At 49.0% G+C, this 20123-nt stretch overlaps 1 protein-coding gene across 2 annotated transcripts in view; it reads right to left on the reverse strand.

The window, feature by feature from the left end:
- The window catches only part of VAV2 (vav guanine nucleotide exchange factor 2), a 99898-nt gene that overhangs the window by 2267 nt on the left and 77508 nt on the right, over positions 1-20123 (reverse strand). Inside the window, exons 6-27 of one of the 2 annotated variants that reach the window (XM_031601817.2) lie at positions 18993-19091; positions 17767-17835; positions 17068-17168; positions 14111-14210; positions 13229-13324; positions 12744-12812; positions 10579-10665; positions 8676-8761; positions 8272-8404; positions 7220-7329; positions 6885-6986; positions 6709-6797; positions 6177-6193; positions 5875-5896; positions 4855-4982; positions 4595-4669; positions 4197-4249; positions 3343-3459; positions 3168-3255; positions 2967-3090; positions 2193-2279; positions 316-470 (exon numbers count right to left, since the gene is read on the reverse strand). In XM_031601817.2, coding sequence (XP_031457677.1) covers positions 316-470; positions 2193-2279; positions 2967-3090; positions 3168-3255; positions 3343-3459; positions 4197-4249; positions 4595-4669; positions 4855-4982; positions 5875-5896; positions 6177-6193; positions 6709-6797; positions 6885-6986; positions 7220-7329; positions 8272-8404; positions 8676-8761; positions 10579-10665; positions 12744-12812; positions 13229-13324; positions 14111-14210; positions 17068-17168; positions 17767-17835; positions 18993-19091 — 2007 coding nt within the window. The remainder of the gene's footprint in view (positions 1-315; positions 471-2192; positions 2280-2966; positions 3091-3167; positions 3256-3342; positions 3460-4196; positions 4250-4594; positions 4670-4854; positions 4983-5874; positions 5897-6176; positions 6194-6708; positions 6798-6884; positions 6987-7219; positions 7330-8271; positions 8405-8675; positions 8762-10578; positions 10666-12743; positions 12813-13228; positions 13325-14110; positions 14211-17067; positions 17169-17766; positions 17836-18992; positions 19092-20123) is intronic. The other variant, XM_031601816.2, reaches the window with a different exon arrangement.

The following is a 20123-nucleotide window of genomic DNA, read 5'->3' on the forward strand; positions in this document are numbered from 1 at the left end:
TGCCTCAGTACGTAGCTGCAATAAAGAAGGGATCAGGAATGTGTCCCCAGTGCTGCAAACCCTATGGGACATCTGAGCAAGTCATCAGCTTGCTGCTTTCCCCCCAGGCCACAGAACCTTCCAACCACGTGGTTGGCGGGCATGGTGGGGATGTGTCAATGGTTGGACATTAGTACATTAACAATTCTATCATTCTATGATTAATTTCCTTGCATGAAAGCTTAAGGAAGAGATCTGGACATCACGTGGACCACGTGGTAGAAAGGAGACGGAACACACCAATTGCACAGGGGATGGGACACCAAGTGCACGTACCCTGCCGTTGGTTTCCCCCTTCCACCAGCCCTGGTCGCCGCCGATCCTGCTGTAGATCTTCACCACGTCGCCCTCCCGCAGCGACAGCTCCCTCATGTCCCGTGCTGCAAAGTTGTAGCGTGCCACTGCCGTCCCTATGACCCGTGGGGTGAACACTGCAGGAGGACAAAGCAAAGTGTTGGGACTGGCCCCTGCCACATCGAGCAGCTGAAGCCTGGGGAAAGCTCCATGGGGTTCAACCTGGGTTTTCCGCCACGGCACTGGCTCCCATTGCAATGCCATGACCTGGATCAGCTCTGGTCTCATCTGAAATGGGGTGGTCAGGGGTGAAATGGATCCTGTTGGGTCATAGAGCCCCGTGCTCAGAGCTGGGACAACCCCCTGGCTGCCCAGGAGAGGCTGTGATCCATTGGTGGGGATTGCTGGGGCAATTTGGTGAGAAGGGAAGGCGGTGGCAAAAGGAAGGATTTCAAAGGAATCGACAATTATTCATGGTGGAATCATGAAAAAATTCCTTTCTTTCATTGATAATTCCCGATGGAACCACCGTGCCAAAAGGCGTTTGACAAATCAGCTTGTGTCTGAACTACCTCAAAACTGGGACTGGATTCTCCTAGAGATGTTGAGCAGTGCATCTCCATTGCTTCGTGCAGGGAAGCGCAGGGCATGGGGAGGAGATTGCTGGAGAACTGCACACAGAGGAGCAGCAGGGATGGGCTGGAGGAGAGGGAGAGAGGTACAGGACAGTCCCCATCACTGCAGGATGCTCCTGGGCAAGCAGGGGGGGAAAGTTCTTTTTGTGGAGTTTGCAAAATGAGAATTAAAAAAAAAAAAATAGGAAGCTTTAAGAAATGGGTTTTGATCAAATGACCCTTTTTGTCCCAGGATTTTTGAGCATTAATTAATTTTATTTTTTTATTTTTATTTTTTTTTAATTTTGCAAACCAAGGTTGAACTAAGCTTGAGGAAAAGCTTTGCCCAGATTTCCAGCTCTTGGGATGGAAGGAGATGAGGATGGCGATGGAGGAGAGGCGGACACACAGCGTGCAATCATCCATCCCCCACCAGGCTGGAGAATGGAGCAAGAACCACGACAGCTTTGAGCTCTTTTATCTGAGCTTGCTCAGAGCCCATTTCAGCACAGAGTCATAGTTTGTATGTAGTTAAAGGACTCCAAATTCCCTGTTATGTTCTGATACCCTGAAAAGTTGTGTTCTCAAACACAGCTTCAGGGAAAACACATGTGGCTCAGCAGATGGTTTTCCCTGTCCAGCATAAAGAAAATGCTGGCAAATAAAAGCATAAAAAGGACACATTTTTACTCTGAACCCTTATGAGGAAGACACTTGTTTGTAATGCATTTAAAGCCAGAACTCCACTGTGGGGAGCCTGAGCCCCAGACACACTCACAGCCCAGGTTTCCCACCCCCTTTAGCACAGTTCTCCTGAGCAGGCTGAGATCCCAGAGCTCAAAAACTGCTGGACACTGAGATGTTCTCCTTAGCCAGCAAGGACAACCAGGCTGGAAGATGGTGTGATGCCAATGTTCCTTTGGTGAAACACACGGGATGAGCAAGTTGAGCTTGAAGTACATCATGAGATCCCAACGCGACAGAGTTTGTCACTAATTTAAGCACCCTTTCTCAATAGTAACACAGTCCCAATCAATCCAAAAAGCTCCTGCTTTGATTTTTACGGAGAGCATTTGCTTTTGGCAAAGCCATGATTGATTCACTTGTTTCCAGGCTGAGCCCCTGGCAGGGCATGGCCAGGGCCTCCAGAGCTGCCTGTGGGTGCAGAAGGGAAAGCAGGGACCACGCAGGTCCCACTGTGATGGCTTTCAAGCTGGGGATGCTGTGGGTCTCTCCATGGGGTACCTGACCAGAAGGGACTGGAGGAGCTCTGAGAAGAAAAGTTGAGGCCCTGAGGACTGAGAAAAGAAAAGTTGTAGGAAGCGCAGGAGGCTGCAAAGAGGTTAGAGAGAAACAGAAAGATGCAGAACACGCATTAAAAAGGAAATTAAAATAAAAGAAAATCATAATGCACAACGTTGTAAAAGCCAATGGGGAAATATGCATGCAGAGGTCACACGCTCAGAACTGGACAGCCATGGCAGGTGCAGCCACCTTTATGCACAGGGGTGTGCACAAATGGAAAAGATGTCTGATCAACTTCTAAAAACTATTTTCCATCGGTAGCATTTTTATAATGTATCATGGAAAAGGTTTTAAACGATTTTTTTTCCCCAATTTCTGCTCTCGGCCTTTGAGACAAAACCAAATGCTTTGCAACAGCACAAATTTTGCTCTCCATTTGCTGTGATTTCCTTCTTTTTTTTTTTGCTTTTAGGCTCTGATTTTCCATTTCTCCCGTCAGCCCCATTAAAGGTGTCCCTCTGGGATTCAAACCCCCACCAGGAACACTGGAACCAGACCCCCACACACAAGCTGACGTGGGCAGGACAGCCAGAATGCACCCAACCAAAGCTGCCACACATCTCTTCGCACTCAGCAAATCTCCGCTGAGCAAGGGGGGATGGCAGCAAAGAGCTGCTGGGAGGCTGCAAACCCCATTCATACTGAGCCCACACCCCACAGAACAGGTGAGGTTTCCCATTGGGAATGCAGCACTGAGGCTGAGATGGGTGCTACCTGGAGAGCGGGTGAAGGTCCTGGAGGTAGAGCGTTCCCTTGACTTGTACGGGTACTTGAGCGTCGTGTCCAGCTGCTTGAAACTCTCCTTCAGCGAATGGTTCTGGTAGTATTCCACCAACTCCTGCAAAGCACATGGGGACGTGGCTGGGAGATGCTCTGCAGGACCGCCATGCTCCCAAAAGGGTTTCAAGGACATACCAACAAACTTTCAAACTTCTTGGCTTCTGTGATGTGGATCCAGTTGTCCTTCTCCACCACCTTGATGTGCTTCACTTCTTCATTGAACCTACGACGGGACGCAAAGACGCTCAGCAAAAGTTGTGCTGGTGCTCCTGGGGGTCGCGATCCGCGTGCCCCATGAGGTTGCACTCACTTGATGCTGATGGCAAAGCGCTCAGCCTCGGCTGGCCGCTCACGGATCAGGTAGGTGCCGCTGACGTGGGCCTTCAGCAGGTTGTCCGTCTGCTGCCGCTCCATGTTCCCTGCAAACCTGAGCCAGAGAGGCTGAGCATCCCGCGCTCCTCGGGGCCTGCTGCCTCTCCAGGGCATTTGTGAGCTAGGATTTGGCTTCCTTCAAGCATTGGTGTATTTTAGGCAAAAAGGTGCGTAACTCTCTCATTAAAGGTGCGAAGGTTGGGAAAGTAGAGAAACAGATCCAGTCCTTCAGAGGCAGAGTCAGCCACTGCCGCTGAATAAAGAGTAATGGGCAATGCAGTTTGAAGGGCATTCCAAGCAATGGAACATCCCTATGAGGACAGGCTGAGGTCAGGATGGGCCTTGAGCACCATGTAGGTGTCCCTGTTCACTGCAGGGCGTAGCACTAGATGACCTTTAAAGGATCCTTCTGACTCAAATGGTTCTCTGGTTCTAAATCCCTCATGTTTCCAGGGCACCTAGAAAACCCCACTGGCTGGTAATTGGTCCCCAGAGGAAGGCAGCTTCACTGGGAGCTGGAATAACTTAGACTCATGGTAATTTAGACTTGTGAACTCGAAACCCTGGATGGTGCCAGTGGGAAGAGGCAAGGGGAAATGAAAGCGCAACCTCTCCTGCCAAGGCAGAAATTGCATCTTCCCTTCCCAAGTCATTTTCTCAACGATGAAACCCCCACGGACACTGTGGATTTCAATGCCTGGACACCAAGGTGCACTCACAGTTCTGTGTTGGCACAGGTTGATGACAAAGCAACAATTAAAACCAAAGCTGACACATCTGAGTGCAACTCACCATGGGTACACCGTATAGTCGATCTCCCGTGATGGTGGACGACTGTTGGGAGGCTGCAAAGAGAGCACTGCTCGTTACTGCCTGGCACCTAACGAGGTGCTCCTATCCATGGGAGGGGCTCTGCCTGCCAGGCAGCTTCAGAGCCACCAGATCTGGGGATGCAGGGCAGGGTTAAGGATGAATGCTTCTCCCTCAACCTCCCCACCCAACATAGCTGTGGATGAATGTGCTGTGCTTTTTTCATTTATTTAAGCCTTTTTTTAATTGGGAAGTAAGCTGACAGCACTGCTGCATGTAGCGAAAAAGGATTGGGAAGAGCCAAAGGCCCTTCATGGCATCTCATGCTCCCTGGAATGCAGCAGGAACCCCTCTCAACCGACCCACAGCCACACACGTACCCTGGCATCCACGGGGCAGGGCTTTACAGATGAGCTGGGGAAGTAACCTGACTTCTTGGTCTGCAGCAGCCGCCCCTGCAGAGCACAGAGCTGGGGATCAGCGGGGTGCACAGAGGAGCAATGGATGGATGAGGACAAATCCTAATGCAGCTCCCAAGCACCACGCAGCCCATCCCCGCGCTATACAAGATGTGACAAAGGAAAGGGACAGTGAAGATGACAATGGCTTAAAACGTGCCAGCAGAGGGAAGGGCCCTCACCTCCCACCAAGGTGAGTCGGGGTCTCCCCTCAGCAGCTCGATCACATCTCCAATTTGGAATGTCAGCACTGGCTTGCCAGGCGGCGCGGGATTCCCGTGGTAGTTCTGCACTGCAACCATTTTAGGACCTGGGGGAGATGCAAAGCAGTTTCATCCCTGCTAAAGAAAAGCAAAAGGACAATAACCTCCCACCTCCTGCTGTTCTTTGTCCTGTGAACTGCAAATCTAACGGCAGCAGCAGGCAGGAATTTGGGGCAGAAAGCAGGAAAATGAAAGGGATCAGCAAAATGCCTGCAACCATGTGCTCTGTGCTGGGCTTCAGCGGGGCCCAGAAAGCACCTCTCCACCCCAGTAGTTTGCAGCCAAAGTCCAGCTGTCTTTTAATTAATCACACATTAAATAGAGCTACCCAAAGTGCTCTACAACCACTGTGTTTGTCTTCAGATTGCTTCCCCACCTCTGCTGCCAGCTGTTTCTCCCCACCCAGCAGGAGCACTGTGCTGTGTTTCCAAACCAGTGATCTGATTCGGTTTCTTTTTGCCAGGCTTGGCTTTCCTTTCGACAGGAAAAGCACAAAAACAAACTGTTCCTTCTTCTTTGAGACAGAACACAGGCAGGGCAGCCCAGCACTCTGACCAGGTTGGTGTGAAGAAAAATAAAATAAATATACAAAAGAGATTGCAGCAACCACAGTGACTCAGGTTCCCACCAGAGGGCAGCGCATCATGCATGGGCATAGAGATGTTCCATCACTACCAAGCTGCTCTGCCAGGGAGAGTGTGGCTTGCTTTAGAGGAAGATGTCTATGCCCTCCTCTGTCTGAGCAGGGAGTTATTGACAGGCAGTGCCAAAGCCTTGGGGAACAGGAGGAGAGCTCTGGGCATCCCATGCCATTCCTGCAGCAATCAGCACTTATTTCCAATTTCAGAAGGAGCTTTCCCCACATCTCATGTGCCCAAGCCTCTATGACACGTCCAGTTGCAATCAAGATGCCCTCTTGCAATGCAGCAATGCCCTTACCAGGTCCAGCACTCAGCAAATCCTGCAAAGACAGAGGAAAAATTCCTATGAGGATGCAGCAGTCCCAGCTCTCCCCATCTGAAAACATCAGGATAGGAAACCTCCCTGGCTCTGCTGGGTGTTGGCACCTTTTGAAGCCCTTGGTGCCATGCAGACTGGGCCACTTTTAGCCATCGGTCTCCAGTCCTGCCCCCAATTACTGGGACCCCTGAGACCTCTGCCAGTACCCCACCATGAGCTGAGCACCAGGAAAGGCAAGCACAGAGGGAGGGATGTAGGGAAAGGGTTCTCAAACAACTTACCTGGTCTGCTGAAGAGCCTGCAAGAGAAATGTTGAAATCGGCCATTAGTTTACCAGGTAGCAAACCCATTTTCTCCTTCTCTAAATACCACGAGGATCAATAAAGCAGCACTGACACCTGACCAGGGAGGGGGGTTGCTGGGAGGTCACTCCTCAGCTCCACACTTGGTGGGAGGGGATCAGCACTGGGCACGGATTTCTCACTTGCACCAAACTCTGAGATTTCACACCCCTTCTGGTGCTGCTCCATGAAAATCCCCCATGGCACAGAGCACCAGTGCTGTGCTGGGTCACCACAGGAGAGCCCGGGTTGGTTCAAGGACAGGGATCTCTCCTTGATTTTTGGTAGTTTGGTCAGTCCATTTGCTTATGAAACCAGCCACTATGGGCTGCAGCCCTGGGAGGCAGTTGACAGCATCGTCAGATGTTTTTTAGCTGTTAACAAGCACCTGATAGCACTTTAGGGGGAGGAACTTTCATTCAAATCCATTAACCTCAATGTCATAAGCTGCTGACACGGCCAACTAACTCACCCATCTTGCAGGGAGGAATGATTTCCAGGCACTCCTTGTGAGCACCAGCTCCACATTTTGGGCAGAGGTAGCCCTGGTAGAACGTTCCTCTGTGCAAAAGGAGGTCACAAGGTGTTAGTTCAGCCCCTATCCGTGTCTGTTTGCAAATGCAGAACAGCAAGAAGTGCACGGCTCACCTTAGGAACATCTTGCATGCTTTGCAGTTGGTGGTCTTTTCAAACGTGTACATCTGGAAGCTGTGGTGGTTCGCATTGGCTTTTTCTGGCTTTATGTTGGACCTGCAGGAAGGAGTGTGATTACTGACCTGCCCCCATCACCTGTTCTGTGCTCATGGCCACCACTCCTGGTGTCTGTTTGCATTTCGGTCAATGTTTGGAAACAGCTTTGGGGCAAACACTTCATGCCTCCCTTTACATAGAGTCCCACCTTGCCAGCCCATGGGAGCTTTGCTACCAGAGCTGTTTCCAACACCCAGCAGCCCAACGCTCCTCGCCCCATGCCCAGTGCTCACATTGCCATTTCAAACTGCTCCATCCACTTCCTCTTCATCTCCTCTGTCTTGCAGAAGAACTGGAAGCCCTGCTTTCCCTGGAGGTGAATCAGGTAGAAGCCATACGACCACTGCAAGAGGAAACAAGAAGCGATTGCATCGCTGCGCTCCCAGCACCTGAGCAGCAATGAGCTTTTATTCACACTTCTCAAGAGCTGCTCTCAGCGCCTGCCCCTTTCCTCTGCACCTCTGCAAGGATAACAGTAGGGAAGTAGGAAGAACAACTCTGTCTCTACAGCACATCACAGCTAATGATGCCTGAATCCGCCCTGCACTGTGCACTAGGGCCAAATGGGATTTTACAGTGGCAGATGAGAGAAGTGGGATTTTTCTGCTCCAGTGGATCCTCCCCAGCCATTATCTCTCCCCCTGACAACAACTGACAGCCCAGGAGGGACATCTGACCTGCCCAACACACATATGCTCTGCCTGTCTCATTACAACTCAGCACAGAAAAACATGAGAGAAAACTGCGTGCTTTGCTTACCATTTTTCCATGAGACTAGAAAGCGTAAGAGAGCAAAGAGGAAATACACTGCATTAAAACACAAAGCTAGCAGCATTTCTTCAGCATCCAAGTGACAAAACCAGCTTTTCACACCCAATGTCATGTGTCCCATCCATACAACATCTAACTGCACACAAGTTCCTGCCTCTCTGATAGCTGGACACCAGCAAAATGCTGCTCCTTCAGAGGCAGCTGCACTCATCAAGCTGATTTTGGCAAGCTGGCAGCAGGGCTGGCATCCCGTTGCCTCCCTCTCCCTCCTCCCTCCCACCCATCCTCTCCAGGGTTGTTTTGCACAGATGGAGGTCAGAGGATCAAGCCCAGCCCTGTACACCTAAGCATTTCCCAATTTTTTGTAAGGCTGACCTGCCAGCTGAGTGTTTATGTTCCAGTATTTTGCAAGCTCTGTTTCTATTTAAAAAGACTGCTGGGAACATGCTACCCAAGGACTGGCCAGAGCAGCTCCAAAACGCTCTCTGGCAGAACTGATCTCCACTCCACCTACCTTCTTAATGTCCTTGTTGTTCATAGGGTCGTCGGTCATCTTGTGGAAGAGCAGCTCGATAATTTCTTTCAGCTCATAATTGTATCCTTTCCTTTTGCAGACAATCACCACTTTATCAAATAAAAATAAATACCTGCCCAAAGCAAGCAAACGAGCAAGCTGGTTAAGCAAGCAAACTGAGGTCCCCATTCTGAGGGAGCATGTGGAGAGCTCTGCAGAGCATCCCCAGCTCTGGGCGCTGTGATTTCACACTGATGTGCTTTCTGGCAGTGTGCACCCCTACGACTTCCAACACAGAGCAGCGATTGCAAGCCAGCTCCTCTGGCTGTCACCTTAGTGGGGATGCTTTGTTAGGGGTTAATGTAGCATATTTCTCTCTTAGGAGAATGCTGTTGTTCTCTCACCTGTCCTGCTTGGTGTGGTTCACGATGGAGCGGACCTTCAGCTCACCATCTATCTTCGGCCTCCCAAACTCCTCCAGCTTCACTTGCTGCAGGAAAGCAATGCATTGGTGAGACCTGCAGCCAGAGCTGGGCTTAGGAACACCAAAATCCAACCTCCCCAAGTGCAGGACCCCGACCTCAGCATCAGGAGGGCACTCACCCCAGGGCAGGGCTCACAAATCCAAGCAATTTTGCAAGATTTGGGATCAAGAATGCAAAAGCCCACTAATTAATTTTGGGTTTCCTTCAAAAGCAGAGCCAAGGCTCTTTACTTTTGATTCCCATCCTGAACCAAGACTGGGGATTTGGCAGGCTGGTGTCCAACCCAACGATTTGGTCAATTGGGTTTTCAGCTCCAAAGCCCTGATGCATTGCTGAACCCCATGCATCAGTTCGCTTGCACATTGCTTACAGGGAAAACCCATGATGAAGAGGCACCTCTCGTCAGGAAAATAAAGATAAAAAAAGAAATACTGTATGCAGCTGCGTGTACAGCCTGCACTCATCTCATCACTGTGCCACGTGGGCTCTGTATACACAACACCAACCACTCCACAACTTCCAGTCCCGTGCAACAAAAGGAAACGTTGAGCAGAACGTGCGTGGGATTGATCAGCAGACAGAGCCACTGCTTTGTTAACATCTCATCTCCCACACATCAAACCTGCTGCAGGAAGGAGGGAGCTGCTCAGTGCCCCCATTTACATTCATGGCCTTATGGAGCAGGCTGTCTGATTGTTCACATGGATCAGGATTATCACGGCTGCTTCAAAACCCATGGGCCGCAATGGCCCGTATCCCACTTGAGAATTTTTGCAGGTTTCTCCACAAAATTAATGTTTTTCTCTCCATCTGTTAAATAATCATCAATTAAAAGTTCATTGTTCTCAAACGAAGCCCAGGCTCAAAGAACCCAAATACCTTTGGGAAGCCCTCGGGGTGGGCACCGCTCAGCATCTCCCCTTCCTCAGCCCTTTTGGAGCATCTCAGGTGTCAGACCCCAAATTACATTACCCCAATGTAAAGCGTGACTGCAGAGCAGCTGCGTCCACAGCTGCCCAGCCCTCCCCTCCCACCCCAAATGGGGGATAAAGCTCATCAGCCTGCAGCTCTGAGTGTTAAATGGATGGGCTTCCTCAGGGCTGTGAGCACACAAGTGATAGGGTATGGAAGGCTAGCTGGTGCAATAGGACTGCATGTTTGAGACCTCTGGAGGTTGGAAGATGAGATTCTCCTTAAAATACATTCTCAGGAAGATGGTCAGGCACACACAGGCTGCCCAGGGAAGTGGGGGAGTCCCCATCCCCAGAGGTGTTCTAGAACTGCAGAGATGTGGCACTGGGACGTGGTCAGTGGGCATGGTGGGTTGGGTTGAGGTTGGTAAACTTAGAGGTCTTTTTCAACCTTAATGAATCTGTGACATCCTTGAGATTTTGGGATGAGGTGTGTATTTTATGTACCATTTTCCAGATGGGTTTTGTTATGCTTTCAAGAGCAGGAATGTCCAGTCTACCGTTCTGCCTTACTAATTCCAATCAAATACTTACACTAGATAGCAGACAGATACCTATTTTGGGGGAGTTCTTGGATTTCCTTCTATACTGATAACACAAGAAAGTTGCAGGAATGTTTTCAGTGTTTTCATCCACTCTATTTCACAGCCAGTTTGTTTTTTCTTTTTTGATAAAGCCACCATTTTGGTACCAACAGCCACAATGTTATCAGTGGTCAGGGACCATATAGACACACAGTGATTTTACCTGAGGCAGCACTTCAGATTCAGCAATAATTGCACAGAAGAAAGCAGCTGTGTTAATAATCATCAAATCAAAGTTGGGAGTGAGAGGAGGATCTTCCAACTTACCAGGTTTTCTATAGAGCTCTGAAATTCGCTGATCTTTTTCAGTGTCTCTTTGTCTCTCTTTACTTCGTTTATGTACATGGCCAAGTCCTTAAAAGAAAAGTGAGCGTTGATTTCTATTTTCCCAATAAAACCAGCACCTTCAATACAGCAGCTGGGATGTGTTCCCATTCCTTCTCCTTGCGTGTGTTTGGGAGCTGGACCAGAAGCAGCACTGCAGGAACCCAAGCAGCACAGGATGCTGCAATCACAGGAGACACCAAAAGAAAAGGAAAAGCAGCCCAACAGAGTTCTGCTGTATTACAAGTGATTATAAATGAAGCAAAGGAGCCCATGTTGGCATCCATCATGGTTGTCTGTGCCCCTGAGCTGCATCCCAGCACCTCGCTGTGTGCTGTGCTGGCAATACAGGAACATTTCTGTTGCAATTTCTCCCATTTCCCATAAGAGGGCAATGCATGAACCCAGTAACCCAACGCATGGCATATATCTGTACCTGCTGTGAGCCCCAGCAGCAAGCACCTCAGCTCACCCTAATTCCCTTCATCCCCCCAGGAAAAGAGCTCTGAGCCGTTTTCATTATCGAAACACCCAGCTCTGTCCTATAGTAGGATTTCCAACCTCACAATGACAATTTTGTAAAATGAGGAGACACTCTGTGGTGCCTGCTCTTCTCTGAAAAAAAAATCCTCTGCTTGCCCAAATGTTGGCCCAAAGAGAAAGAACCCATCCCCTTCAACTACAACTTCTTACATCCTTCTGACCATACCTCCCTATTTTCCTATCTGCTCCCTGCCTCCTCGTCCTCAACAAGAGCTCCTTGTCATTTTGGATTAAATCTGAGAGTGGAATTTTTTAAGACATCCCCTCCAGGCGAGACCTTCCCCAGCTTCCCAACACAGGAAGGGTTAATCACAGATGATAATCACTAATTGAAATGACAATACTTATAACATCACCAAACACCCGAGCCAGGGATGCTTATGAAGAGCAACAAAAGTAAAAGCCTCATGAATGGAGGTCGTCATCCTCCACCAGTGCTTGGCTGTTCCCTCCTCCTGAGCAGACCATCGTGTGTGCAAAAGGGAAACCCAATTCCAGGATTATTGGTGACTTGAAGCAGCAACATGCAGGCTGGGTCTGCAGGGTTATCCCCATCCTCTGTGTGCCTGTGTGCTCCTCTGTGTGCCTGTGTGCTCACGTGTAGGGACGATGCAAGCACCACTTGCAGCCTCTGGGTGCAAATCCTGCCCCCACCCTGTGCTAATGATGACATATGCAAAGTGAAAGGGAGTGAAGCCCTTTGGGAAGGGCAGCTCCAGTTGTGGATACCCACCCCCTGCACAGCTCACCCCATAGGGCACCGACATCCGCCAGCAAAGGAGACAGAAAGGCTGGAATCTTGATGGAAAGCACTACTGTAAGTTAAGCCCTGGTTTACAAATCAATTAAAACCAAACCGCTCTGCTTCCTATGCCCCTTGGCTAGCCCAGCACTTTGTGATGGGGCAAAGAAAGCAAGCAAACCTCTCTGATGGCTATTGGCAGCTTCCTCCCAAAAATGCTGACTCTGCAGCAGAGACTGCATCCATTTATTTATGAGCAGCAGCAGCAGTGGGTGCTGCATTACGGGGCCATAAGCAGGGTTTAACAGCTGTCACCAGGTCTGCTGCTTTGTCTCATCAGCCAGGAAGGACATTTTCAGAGGAGGGGGGATTTGTGGCACCAGAGGGAATCCCTTCTCCCACTCCCAGCATGGTTGTTTGAGGCTGTGCTGTTCAGCAGTGGAGTGGGAATGCAGTGTCCTTCTAACTAGAACAACCTACATATGGGCTCAGACTCATTGGCTTGCAAGGACAGTGGCTAAAAAGGTCACCAAAATTATGTAACTGTAGGAAACGCAGCATCATTAAAAAGCTGAGGTTCAAGAGGTAGAAAACAAAGTGACCTCAGAGCAAACAATCAAGGCCAGGGATGAACCCTGCAACGCTCCTGAGAGATAAAACCTGGATTTAATGGGCTGAATCCTGCTGACAGTGATCCTGCTGCGAGTTTGGAATGCACCAGGGAGTGCATCCCATCAAACAGCAATCCACACACACGTGCCCTAAAGGAGAGCTGCCTTCCCCAGGATGCTGGACTGAGCGTCCACCCACGAGTCTGCTGTACCTGCATTGCTTCCAGAGCCTCCTTCAGCTGCTGCTTCTCAGGTCGGTCTGATGAGTGGCTGAGCAGCTCCTGGAACACAAAAGCACGTGTGTGTACGGGGAAAGCACCGTGCATCAATCTGCAGGGCTGCAGCTGCTGTGCTGGCAATGGGACGGGGCTGGAGCCAACGTGCTGGTGCTGCCGAGCTCCCTTTCGCAGAGCTGACGGCAGGAATTTCACACATAATCAGATTATATGCAAGCTTATTTTATATTCATTAAGTGCCTCTCGTGGCTAACAAGTGCAGAATTACCCCAGGTCACCATGCTTTAAGAGACGGCACGAATACTGCGGCGTTTTAAGGAGCTCTCGTAATTATTTCATTTGAAAAGGGGAGAACAAACCCTCCCCGTGCATCTGGCAATGCTTCGCTCTCCAGCATCAAAGCCTGAAGTTGTTACACCAGGATGGCAGCCGGAGAGAAGTTCTAAAGCTGAAACGCTTACTTTTAGCAGGAGGTGGTATTTCAGAACTCTCTGCATGGGAACCACCAGCAGATCCTGCAGCTTAAATTTCCCATCCTGAACCTTCAGCGTGCATTCCTGGGAGAGAAATCAATACGTCAGCAGTGCGGCAGCTGGGGGAGAACGATGACAGCCCCCAGTAAGAATCCTCCAAAGTCCCATGGCTGCAACATTTTGCTTCTGTTATCGAGGAGAAGCTCACAGGGGCTGGGCCCTACAGCACAGCAGTCTCATGCAACTGAGCTACTGCAGCTTAATGAGATACCGCTCATTAGGAGGGCACACAGTGCTCCCAGACCTCGGGAAATGTCAAATGAAACACATTAGCTTAACTCACCTCCTCCGTGGCTTGAGCTCATGCATTTTATTTGCGAGGGGCTCAAAGCAAGCACGCAGACAGTTGCTGTGGCTTTGCTGATAAGGATTAAGTCATTAAGATAGGCTAATGTGATCGCATGAAGTTTTGCACTGCTGCCTTCACCCCGACCCATTTAAATATGAGACTGTGCTGTGTTAGCTGAGGGCTTCTGTGGGCCAGGAGAAGAAAAGCAAAGCACAGGGCAAGGGGAGGCTGCAGCAGCATCCAGAGCACGTGGCTCAGAGCTGATGCAAAACCCAGAGAAGATACTTAAAAAGGCAGAGCCTTCACCTCAAATTGGGCTGCTGCCCAAAGAGTGAAGGGGCATTTGCAGAAAGCAAAGCAAGGTGCACAGACAGCCCAGCAAATACAGATTAGTGTCTAGACTAAAGCCAGAACTGGGAAAAAAAACAGTGCACCCCTTCCAGGGCATCTGGGTCAGCTTGCACTCCCCAGCAAAAGGGCTTTGGGGTGAATGGGTGCCCTGGGTGCCCCCAATTGCTCACCTCCACCTTCTGCCTCACGTCGTCCCGGTTGGCAATGAGGTGGTTGAGTGTGTTCTGGGCATACTCCATGTGGCTGCAGTACTTGCCATAAATCAGCAGCCTGGAGAGGGGGAAATGGCAAATGTAATTGGAAACACTTGCTGGCTGTTATAACCTGTTATAAAAGATCTATGTATGTATATATGGCGAGAGGACAAGGCGAATGGCAACTCCCCCGTGTCGCTTCTTAGCAAAGTATTAGCACTCTTTTACTGCAGCACTTTTAATGCTGAAGTCTTTTGCAGGGCTGGAGGCTGTCAGGGCAGTAGAGCAAAAGGGGTTCTGCAGCCCCAAGGGGTTCTGCACCCCACAAGGGTGCTACAAGGTCAGGCTGGAGGGGCTCTGAGCACCCTGGGTGTCTCTGCTCACTGCAGGGAGTGGGACCAGATGGTCTTTAAAAGTCCTTTCCAACTCAAATGATTTGATGAAATCCCCAAATTTCTGGGTCCCAGCCAGCCTCATGCCCTGTCCTCCTGCAGCTGGGGCTGAGCAGATGTTGCAGCCACAGCTGCACAGCACAGGGCTTGCAGGATACTGCAAGGGCTCAGAGAAACCTGATGCATTGCTGACTGTTCTGTGAAATGCACAGAGCAGGGAGCGCTGACCCCTGCAGCCCAAGCACAGGCCTTGCTGCAAGTCGTTTTTTTCTGCTGTAATCCATCTGATGTCTTCATCAGCTCCGTGCCTCCCTGCTGGCGATGCTCTGCGTTTTTGGCTATGCCACACCATGGTTTGCAAAGGCAGAGCAAGGGTGCACATGAGCAAAACAACTTCCCTGCACCTGGGGAGACGTGGGGGTAAAAAGAGCAGAAAACAAAAATCCAATGAAAATCCACTTCCCAAGAGCATTTCTCACTGGGGTTTCTTAATGCTTCACCAAACACAAAGGCAAGGTGCTTCAGCAGCACCTAGAATGGCTACAGTTGCAATTATTGAACCTAATAAGGGAAAAAGAGGCTTCAAAGCCCCCTTGAAGCCCAGGGACACTCAGCTGGATGTGCCCCAGCAGAGCTCCACGTGCACAGCAGTGCATGGTGTGCTCCTCACAGGGTGTGCACTGAGCAAGGAGCGGGTGGTGTGGTGACAGCAGGTGGTGACAGCCTTTGGCAGCACAGCAGAGCTCCGTAAGGATGCCCTGAGCTATAAATCTAAACACCTGACACCAACAGAGCAGTTTTGCTGTGAATTCCCCCTCCTTTTCCATTTTGCTCATTAATCCTGCACGACAGGTTTAGGTCTTTCCCCCCCTTCCCTGCTGCTAACTGTATTGCTGCTGATAAGACACATATTCCATCACTCGCTGGAACCCATCCCTTATTTCAGGGCCCTTCTTCTCAACGGAGACAGAACCCAGCACCTGGTTGGTGCTGCTCTATAAGCACTGGACTCAGACCCAGTGGTAACTGAATTGGGAGATTTATGGGTTGTGCCACCCCGACCAACCCGTAGCCAACGCAGATCAGTCTGCTGCCTTTTCCCCTTGACAACTTCTGAACACTCACAATAGTATCTGGCTTGCCAGCACTTGGAGAGCCTCAAAGAGGCTTTGGGAGCATAACTCCAAAGCCCCAGCTTTCACAGAAAGAGTTACAAACCAGTTCTTTTTAAAAAGCTCTGCAGAGCAGCGGAGCAAGGCATCATCTGGATGTGGGATGTCTCTGAGGACACGGATGGGAGCAAGCGCCCTTTGGCACAGGTACATCAGATGGGAAGGAAGGTCCTTGGCACAGGGACCCAACAGGACTCTGAAGGACACTTCCAGTGGGGCAGCAGCACCTCCCCATATGAGCTCTCCTCCTCCCCCCCATCTCTTTGCTGTAATGGGACTGTGTCCCCTTCCCCATGGCTTTTCCCCAAAAAGGAGAGGGCCCTGCTGATTGAGCTCAGGTTGCTCCAAACGATACAACCCCAAGAGCTGGCTTTTGGGGTCCTCTTCTTGGTGACACTGGAGCAAGTTCTCAACATTTCAAAGTGTGGCACCGCCTCTGCTGTGGCCAAACTCTCAGGGATGCTCTGCCCCATTCCTGCTGTGCTCTCAGGAAGGGATTCCTGCCCGGGGGCAGCACCGGTGTGCACAAAGCTTGTGAGGAATGAGGAGATTAAAAACCACCTAAATGAGCTTTATGAGCATTTCTGAATTATTTGCATTCTTCTCCGGACCTTTTTTTTTTTCCTTTCTTTTTCTTTAATTCAAAAGCATTTGCTTTCTAAAAGAGGCACTGTGAGCGATGGAATATCTGACCTTACGGTGTATTATTAATGCAGATGGTATTTCTGGAGTTATTGACTTCTGAATGGCATTTCTATGTCTAGACACTGGTTTAATCACGGCGAAATAAAACCCTGGCATGAGTCCACAATGAATCAGGCCTTTGATTAGTATTAAGAATATTAAAGACTTTTATTAACCTTATCTTTGTGTTCTGGGACACTCCTCCTTGCAGCTGCCAAAACACAGAACCTATTATGTTTGCAAAAGCAACTTTCAAATTTACTCATCATGCATTGGATGCAGGACAACACCAGTGCCAGACATGACTTTTTTTATAGCTAACCCTTGCTTTGATCTAACCAGACAGATGTCTCCAGCAAGGACAGATCCTGCCCTCGAGCCCCTGCAAGGTTTGCAGGAGGAGACAGCACTAAAGCCATGAAGGTGAGGAGGCTTTGCTCCGTTCTGGTCCACCACAAACATAATGTCCCCACCTTTATCCCCTCCCAGCCACCTCTGTCCACATGTTGTATTTAAGTGCAGGCACATGGTGATGCTACAGCACCTAGCTGCTGAACGACTGATAGGAAATTGCTGTGCTGAGATGCACATGAGGTCCAAAATGGGTCCTACAGTTCAAAGCCCAAATCATTTGTTCAAATCATTTGTTAAACTGGAGTTGTCTGAAGGCTGTGTTTCCTTTTACCTCTCTTTGAATTCCAGAAATACTTTAGCCAGGCTGCTTCCTCCAGACATCATAGAGACATCGATGGCTCGCAGGAAATTGAAATGCACTTTAATTAGGTCCTAAAACAAAGAAACAATCAATACTTTACACAAACCCAAAGCGAGTGAGCAAACAGAAGGGCATGCTCACCTCTTCCTCAGGCAGTCATGTTCTCTATAAAGCTGACTTTAAAATAAGCCATCCTTGTGAGGGCAGCCCCACACAGCCACGACCATAAGGTGCAGCATGAACCAACTCAGCTGTGTGCACTGAAGCCCCCTGTGCATGGCTACTGGCCCACGAGCAGGGCAAGCCAATGGAGCCCACAGTGTGCTCAGCCCAGTGAGGGCTCTGTGCTTCACTCCATCCTGCATACCCACCAGGCTTCAATTCTGCAACAACCCAGCCATCTTCCCAAAGCACTGCTAATACAGCTAAAACAGGTGAAGGCTCAGGTCTGCAACATCCACCTCATACAATTATTTCCTTACCTAGAGTTTATCTAATCCCTAACTTAAAAACGAGCACTAAAAATATCTTTTAAAGCCACTCAGCACACAAAGGGCTGAACCTAGAAGAACACACCAAGAAACGTGCAATCTGAAAGCCTTTCTTAAGCAGGATGAAAGCTGAGCTGCCACAAAAAGAGCAAAGACTGAAAGCAGTTTGTGCCATTACCTCCAAATTGATGAAGATAGCTTCCATGTCTTGTGGGGTCAGTACCAGCTTCAGTGGGTTCATGTAGTTCTGCAAGAGGCAAAGGAAAGGGGATTGGAAGTCGAGAGTGAATAAATGGGGTTTGGTTTTTTTTTGGTTTGGGGTGTATGTTTTTAATTTCTGTATAGTGAATCTGATGGACTCTCCACCACATTGCAATCCTCATCTGCAGCTGTGTGGAGCTCCGAGTTATCTCTTCAGATCTTTGTATCTCTCACAAGAGTTTTGCCCTTGAAAAAGAGCAGCTGATACGATTACATTGGAAATGCCTTTCCGGACAAATACCTACATTTCTTTTAACTACAAAAAGCCCAGATGCAACGCTCTGCAGACAGGATCCCCCAGCCCATAATATGCCACTGGAACCTGCTACACCTCCACAAGCCTTTGTGAAGGATATCAAAGCAGTAACGTGACGAAAACAGAAGGTTTATGACTGCTTTCAAAGAAAAAGCACTATTTACACACATCAGGATATTTGCTTGGAAAATGGGAAACGTCATTTGCAGGTTGCAGATGGAGGGAAACCATTAGAAAAGAGGGAAACAAAAGTGTTGGGGTGATGAGAAACATCAGTTTCATTTTTCCTATTGTTCTCTATTCCTGCCACTTTCCTTGGAGCCAAAATCACCTCCGGGCTCTGGCAGCACCCACAGCTCCACCATTCATTTTATTTTCAAAGGAAGGCCCAACCATCGTTTATCAAAACCAATTAAAAGCCAGGAACTCAAGCAGCTCAACGTTACTTTTAATCCAATTAGTTTCAACGACAAGTCAGAGCAGCTTCAGCACTTCTAAAAAGCACCCAGAAGAAAGGAACCATCGAATCATTCAGCAGCAATCAAAGAGATAAGCTATCTGCAACCCAGCTCTTATCAGCAAGATGACCTGGGCTGCATGGAGCTGGAGCTCATACCCAGGGGTAAGGGGCCAGAATATGGAATTTTTCAGCCTATTTCCAATATGCAGCAATCAGAAAGGAATACACTGCTTGGCTCTGACTGCACGTTTGTTCTTGTTAGGGTGGGTTTCCCATCTCCTCCTCCTGCTGCAGTTTTACACGCGAGCATCGATGCTGCTCTGTCACATCAGCCAGCTCCTGTGCAATGACCACCACAGCACGACTAATGCAGGACTGAGCGATGAGGTGGAAGGGTTTGGCATTGAAAAGATGGCTCAGTGCTTACCTTCTCTATATCTTCAAGTGTTTTGTAGTATTTGGCCTCCGTCTCTTGGATTTCTAGCAAACAGCAATTCCTTTTGTCATCTTCTGTCATGCCCATTTTCTAGAGAAAGTTAAAACAGCGCACGGTCAGAGTCTGAAGGGTGGCACAGCTCCAGTTCTGCCTCCAGTGCTGGCACAGTCAGAACAAGTGCAGGTTAGGAAAGTCAGAGGAGTATTGTCATTGGTTTGGCTTAAAGGAAAGAATTTTTATCCCAAAAACATAGGAAGAGACCTCGGCTCTGCTATTCAATGTCTTTCAGCACAGCACATTGCCTTTTTTCCATTTATAACAACTACATCACCAAAGATTATCAGCTAAAGAAGAAATGAGAGATAAATGCTCTTTTTCTCTCTCTGGTTTTTGTTTTGTTGTTTTGGTGTTGGCTTTTTATTTTTTTTTTCTCTCCTTTTTTTTTTTTTTTGCTTAAGATGAAACTCACAGCAGAGCCTAAATGGGTCATAAATAATATGTTAGACTTATACAAATCCCCTGCCAGGGCTGCCAATTCTCATGGTTTTAGGTCAGATCTGATCATACATACATACATGCTTTTTCTTAAAGCCTCAACTCCTGGAGCTGCTCTTCTCACCCTTTCATTTGCAAAGAGGGGCTGAGAATATGTGCTGGGAGGTGTTGGGGTTTGGGAGGTGATTAATGACCATGCACAGGAATGACCATCCTCTGTACACCATGCTGGAACTCATGGCTTGGACCTATCAGCTGGATGGAACCCAGTATTTTAATTAATGTCTTACCTGCATATATCTAATCTGAAGCATGCAGAAACACAAGAAACCAATTAGCATTACACACTTGCTATGGCAACAAAGCTTAAAAAAAACCCCAATGTAGACAGGAACGTGGGTGATCACATTAAAAATAGTCTTTCTTGCTTGAACACAAGGAGGAAAGGGAGCCAGAACCACCGACCCAGCAATGCCCAAGAAAACACAGAATACTGCAGAGGACACAGTGACAAACTGCCCTCGGTGCCCCTAATGCTGCACCACCTGGCTGCTGGGCACCCACACGTTGTGTGACTATTGCCCTATTTTTGCCTTTTGTGGCAGAAATTCCTACCAAAACCCCTCC

This window comes from Phasianus colchicus, chromosome 19, assembly GCF_987193195.1.
Source record: "Phasianus colchicus chromosome 19, bPhaCol1.hap1.1, whole genome shotgun sequence".
NCBI classification, from domain to species: Eukaryota; Metazoa; Chordata; class Aves; order Galliformes; family Phasianidae; genus Phasianus; species Phasianus colchicus.